This window comes from Clupea harengus, chromosome 13 (assembly GCF_900700415.2).
Source record: "Clupea harengus chromosome 13, Ch_v2.0.2, whole genome shotgun sequence".
Lineage (NCBI taxonomy): Eukaryota > Metazoa > Chordata > Actinopteri > Clupeiformes > Clupeidae > Clupea > Clupea harengus.
In genome coordinates this window covers 16,842,962-16,849,602 of record NC_045164.1, presented here as the reverse complement: position 1 = coordinate 16,849,602, position 6,641 = coordinate 16,842,962, and the positions used below count along the sequence as shown (strand labels likewise).

Genomic DNA, 6,641 nt, shown 5'->3' with positions numbered 1-6,641 from the left:
GTCAAATGTACTTCATTAAGGAGGTGTTATCTCTCCAGCAATAGGATAACACTTTCACTCCAGATCTAGCAGGCTGCACTCTGTGTGACTGTGTGTAATGTATGGGACAGAATATCTACTCTATTCTTTTTGTGATTCATGGCAGACTACAGATATTTACAGGTATAAAAATGACATGGCACAAATGCACTCCAGAGACACAGCACAACATCACTGGTTAACTGGGTATTTTTATTTTGTCTTCTTCAGCACATAAATGTAGCTACCATATTAAACATAAATATAGGCTTTGAGAAAGTATACAATGTTGGAATTCCATGTTAGAAGTTTATATTACACTTGTGTTCAAAAGTTTGGAATCACCCAGAAAACATCGACATCTATCGAAAAGGATGGAAAATGAATAGGAAATATAGTCAAGACTTCAGCTTGAAATAACAGTTTTGTGATTGATAATTTGCTGTCATCAAAGAATCCTCCATTTGCAGCATTACAGCTTGACTGCTTCCCTAAATAGGTCTTGCATCATTTGGAGCCAATCTTTTGGATGGCTGTCTTGTTGTAGGATGACATCGGCTCCAGTCAAGGGCTGTGTACAGGGTATGGCATGGCCATGGTTTTGGTAAAATGAGTTACAGCCTTGCGTGTTAAACATTCTTACCAAAGCACCCCCAGACAACACATTTCCTCTGCCATGCTTAAGAGATGGCGTCAAGTGCTCCTTCAGAATCTCTTCATTTGTATTGCGTTTCACAAAGTTTCTTCACTGTGATTCAAACACCTCCATGTAAATTTGTATATCCATTAAAAAATGAAATAATCTTTCACCCAGTATCCGTTGTCTTTTGTCCAGTATTGCATGGAATAGCCTTCATTTGTTTAATAATTAGACATACTGCATAGAGGTGTGTAATATGACTAAGTGAAATAAGATATTTTCCGTTCCAGGAAAAGTGTGTTCTCTTGAATGATGATGTTTCTGGCAACAATAAAATAATAAGTTTGTTGTATGAAGCAGAAGTTACATTCTGAGGTTTTGAGACCTGCCTAGTGAGGATGAGTGTGGCTTTAAGACAGTATTTTGTGAAATTTCCATGTATACAAAAGCAACAATATGAGCTTCATTGTATAACTGTACTTGGCATTTATTTACAAAGTTTGGAAAAATATGCATGTCTATGTGTGACCTGCCCCATGTAACGAAAGGTTGAATGATTTGACCACTTCAACAGGTGAAACTGTATTTCAAAGACAGAATGAATTTAAAGATTGACCAAACCATGAGTGGAACAGAGGGACACATGTTGTAACTTGTTGTGGTGACATCTTATGGCTGATTCAACAGAGGGAAACATGTTGTAACTTGTTGTGGTGACATTTTATGGCTGATTCAACAGAGGGAAACATGTTGTATCTTGTTGTGGTGACATCTTATGGCTGATTCAACAGAGGGAAACATGTTGTATCTTGTTGTGGTGACATCTTAAGGCTGATTTGTCTGAATTAGGGTAAATAGCTTCTATATGCCATTATGAATGACCATACAAAATTCAATTAGGATTGGCCATTCACGCAGGCATGTATAGCTGCTGAATTTTGATTGGCTGTTGGCTGCCATTTTGTTGAGAGCGCCAAATAAAACTGTGTGAGATGTGAGCAAATGGAACTTTAGGAGATGTGAGCAAATGTACAAAATTACAAAACCGCAAGTTCCTGAGATGTTGAAATGTTAGTTGCAGCGCTATGGGTGAAATGTGGTAAACAATGTGAAGTTTGAATCTCACATGATATTGGCTATTGAAGTGTTCGATTTTTGCTTTGAACATTATTCATTGGTTGGCACCACTCCACAAATGAATCATAATGAGCTATGAGAATGCACCTCCTAGAGGCCAGCTTGCCAAAAAAAAATTGATAATTTATGGCAAAATGGTTTTTGAGCTATTGCCCAAAAAGTGATTTGGAGCCTACCCCACTTCAGGGTGCACTAGCATGAAGGGAAACGCACACCTATTTCGTATCAGCAATGGAATGCAACAACCATACAAAGTGTCATGTGGATTGGTGAAGTATAAGTATATTATATTGCCAACCAAAAACTGATGAAAAAAATGCAGAAGATGAAGAAAAAAACTATGATGCAGTGGCTGTCATAATAGTAGACTGTCAAGTTTCTGAAGAAAGCTCTTTCTGACCATTTTCAGACTATAATTAAATCCACAAGTGCTGATGCTCCCGGTGCTCAAACAGCCCAAATATGGCCTGATTTATCGCTTCAGTTTTCAGCACGAACATCATTTTAAACACGATCATTTAGGATTGGTTTACATAATGGACTTGGAAGGAAAGTTCTGAGTGATTCCAAACTTCTGAACCATACATCAATACATTATGACATGCAAGCCCCTCCTCTCCTGGATTGATTATACACCAATAAGGCAAAACATCATGACCACTTAGAAATTAGGTGAATAATGTCATTGCCTGATGACTGGGTTGGAGCAACTCAAAAGGACAAACTTGTGGGGCGGCCCTGCTCAGTAGTCGTGAGGACCAACCTACACTGGCAAGTCATGGAAAATTAAAACCATAAAGGAATATTAGGAAGATGGTCATAATGTTTTAGCATTATTTTTATATTCTGAAATCAACACATCTATACCTGGCCTCTGATTACAAAGATAAATGTTTTCCCAGAATCGACCATACTGACTGTTTTCCTATCTTTTCTAGTTTTGTACTGATTTCAGATTTGCAAGAGTAATTGTAGTGTGGATAACATTTCATCATTCAATATTACATTATCATGTCAGTGTCTTATCAATGTATGCTATTATTTAAGAAAGATAAAGGCATATTAACTAATGTATGCTATTATTTAAGAAAGTTAAAGGCATAGTAACTAATGTCCAGGTTTCTTTGTCTGCTGCTCCTGTCAACATCAGATCACAGTTACAAATTGTATACTGTCTAGACATGTGGTAAATCACAAAGTTTGCTCTCACACTCTTCTTTATTTACCAAGATTAATATGCACTAGTGAACAGTGGCGTCCACTTCTATGTTCAAAGAGTTAATTTGTGCTTACAGTTGTCATGAATGCATGGACAGTGCAATTGAGAAGATACTGCATGTTGCATGGTAACCGTGTTACCATGCAACTATGGTTACTATGGTAACCGTGTGTTAACTTTGGGTGGACTATCATTCTGAGTAGTTTTCAAAACACTTTATCGAAATGTATATTTATGGAATATTTGATAATGTGTTGGATTGAAAGTGCATGGGTGAGTGACTCTAATGTACACAAAGGCCCCTAGTTCGAGCACAAACAGCTGGTGGTAAAGACAGGTGCCACACTAAGCCAAAGCACAGAACAGTGGGGATCAACAGATCGAATGGTCTGGACAATTCTAAAATTAATTAGGAATTTGAGGTACAACCTCAAAATCTTTCAATGTGACATTCCAAATAATTGTAAATGTTGGTGATTTTGAAACATGTTTGCCATCAGGCACAGTGACAACACTAGATGCCATGATACATATTCTGTCTCAAAGATACATTTCCACCAATTCTGCCAGCTGTTCAAACAAGGGGCCCATAAGGAACTAAGTGTAATACACATGTTGGGACCCTGAACTTTGTGTGCGGCTCCTCTTTTTCTTGCATTCAGGTTTTATGTCTGTGTAAGGGAATATGTATGTGTGTTTAGCAGTAGTTCTACTATTGTGGTCACCGATCCAGCCAACAAAGTGAAGGGTAGCGTTCTGAGAGTGTTCGTCTTAGCTGGCAATTTTGTGTTTTATCCCTGGTTTCCACCACACACTCCACCTACAGACACATGAAGGCCACAATCACACACATAAGTACTGACTCAGATAATCTCCGTGTATTTCACATATTACTACAGACAAAATGCAACATAATATATGACAACACCAATACCCCAACTACAATACCCCAAAAAGATCTCACCTGAGCTTTGAAGAGATCTGCTTTTTCACTGTATCTCCTGTGACAAACATCTAACAACCTACAAGGGAATTACGGAGAAAAAGATTGAGGAATATGGCAAGAACTGAACTAAAGAGTGTACAAGTGAGAAATAGTATTATACAACAGTTAGATCGCATCAAACTATTTATTCATTTCTGATTGGACAGCATTTTATGAGTGAGGATATCCTGGAACAAGCTCAATCTGACTAGTAATCACTCCATGTTTTGTATACTTTAACCGTTGAATTGGACTAGTAATCACTCCATGTTTTGTATACTTTAACCGTTGAATTGGACTAGTAATCACTCCATGTTTTGTATACTTTAACCGTTGAATTGGACTAGTAATCACTCTATGTTTTGTATACTTTAACCGTTACATTTGACAGGTTTTAGTGAGGAAAGGGAGCAAATGGAGTTGGGGGAATGTACAAATTAACATATAACGTGAAGACAGGTGAGTGTACAAAGTGATGTGCATAAATAGACTCAACTTGGCTGCAGTGACAGTATTCATTGCTTGGCAACGTTTGATGCCTTAAACTCAGGTTGAAACTATTTGTTATAGTTGTATAGTAGTACTATTTGGTGCAGAGAATGAATAAAACAAATCGGAAGAAAGAGCGAAAACACAATCTGGTGTCTTCAAACTCAGTTAGTTGGTAATTGAACTATTGTATAAAAGCAATAGATCACTAATCATGGCTGTGATCATTGGCGGCCCTCGACTTCGTGCCTTGCTTTACTGTGAATGAGAGGAATTCTTTCTTTGTTTCAGGACTGCGTTGGTCCACTTACCGAATATCTTCGCGAGCTAGCATATCTAGCAATTTGGCCATTTCCCCAGGCCATTCACCGATATGTACAGTGAATCGGCTGACCCGATCATCCAAGAACAAGGCCCGGTCCACACAGTGCCTCACAAGGTCCAGCTCCATGTTAGCACTGCTGACCACTATTGTTACCCTATAGGAGAAACATGAAAGTATGAGGAACTTTTATGAGTAATGAGTATCTTTTATATATCACAACAAGACTTGGATCCGTACATGGTTGGGATGCTGCCGCTTGCACCACAGCTCACCCAGTTAATTTGAAAACAACACACATACACACTACTATAGCTGTTGTTTGTATGATAAAACTACAGTTGACTCAATTAAATTAAATTAAATTCTAGGTGCAGACGAAGGCCTGCCAACGGTGACCTAGTTACACACACCAATGAAACAAAACATCATGACCATTCACAGATGAAGCGAATAACATGGATAAGCTTGTAACAAGGGTGCTTGTCCAGGTCTTGGATGTATTAGATTGTAGGTGAACAGTCTGCTCTAATAGTCAACACACCTGATGTTTGAGAAAGGGGCTGGTGGAAAGGCCCGAGTGACTTTGACTGGGACAGGACACACAGGACACATTGACTTTGACTGGGACAGGACACACAGGACACATTGACATTGACTGGGACAGGACACATTGACTTTGACTGGGACAGGACACATTGACTTTGACTGGGACAGGACACATTGACTTTGACTGGGACAGGACACATTGACATTGACTGGGACAGGACACATTGACTTTGACTGGGACAGGACACATTGACATTGACTGGGACAGGACACATTGACATTGACTGGGACAGGACACATTGACTTTGACTGGGACAGGACACATTGACTTTGACTGGGACAGGACACATTGACTTTGACTGGGACAGGACACATTGACTTTGACTGGGACAGGACACATTGACTTTGAATGGGACAGGCCACATTGACATTGACTGGGAGCAAGGCTGGTGGGATGCCCTGGTCAGCAGTGGTGAGTTCCCAACAATAGATAGAGAAACCATCATTTGGCAACAGGGTGTCAGGCTCATTAATGCATGAGGGGCAATGAAGGGTATTCCACCTAGCTCGAACCCACAGGAAGACTACTGTTACTAAAATCACAAAACTTTTTAAATGGTGGTTATAGGAGGAATGTACAACAACGCACAGCGTATTATTTCTTGCTGCGTATGGGGCGTATATCCAGCCACAGACACCTGTCCCTGTCAGCTTACAATGGGCATGCAAGCATCAGAGCTGGACCTTAAAGTAATGTAAGAACTGGTCTGATGAGTCCCGTTTTCCTTTACATCATGTGGAAGGTTAGGTGAGTATGAACCGTTTATCTGGGAAAGGCATGGCACCATGGTGCATTGTGGGAAAAGGACAAGTCAGAGGATAGAGTGTGATGCGCCGGGCCTAGTTCTGCTGAAAGACCCTGGGTCTGGCATTCATATGGATATACATTTGACATGTTTCACCTGCCTAAACATCACTGGTTTACCCTTCTATGGCAATGATGTTCCCTAATGGTAGGGACAGCTTTCAGTAGCATAATGTGCCCTGCCGCAATGCACAAATCAGGACCAGGGAATGGTTTGAGGAACATGACAAAGAGTTCAAAGTGTTCTGCTAACTGATCTTATTTATCTTATCTGTCTAGGTACCCTGACGATTTCAGTTAGGCTCTGATTTATAACAATAGCTATTCAAGAAGGTGATGGAACAGAGTTACTGGTGTTTTTCTGTTTGCTGTTGTGCCGTTGTTTAGGCTGTCCCACCTGTGCAACTGAAGCGCTGT

The 6,641-nt window shown here is 39.8% G+C and overlaps 1 protein-coding gene across 2 annotated transcripts in view; it reads right to left on the bottom strand.

Moving 5' to 3' along the window:
- Positions 1–212: 212 nt before the first annotated feature.
- The window catches only part of LOC105892719 (L-threo-3-hydroxyaspartate ammonia-lyase), a 31,370-nt gene continuing 24,941 nt past the window's right edge, over positions 213–6,641 (bottom strand). For both annotated transcript variants that reach the window (XM_031578803.2, XM_031578804.2), the window contains 3 exons: positions 4,800–4,967; positions 3,979–4,036; positions 213–3,834 (listed from right to left, as the gene is read on the bottom strand). In XM_031578803.2, coding sequence (XP_031434663.1) covers positions 3,736–3,834; positions 3,979–4,036; positions 4,800–4,967 — 325 coding nt within the window. In that variant the 3' untranslated portion in view covers positions 213–3,735. The remainder of the gene's footprint in view (positions 3,835–3,978; positions 4,037–4,799; positions 4,968–6,641) is intronic.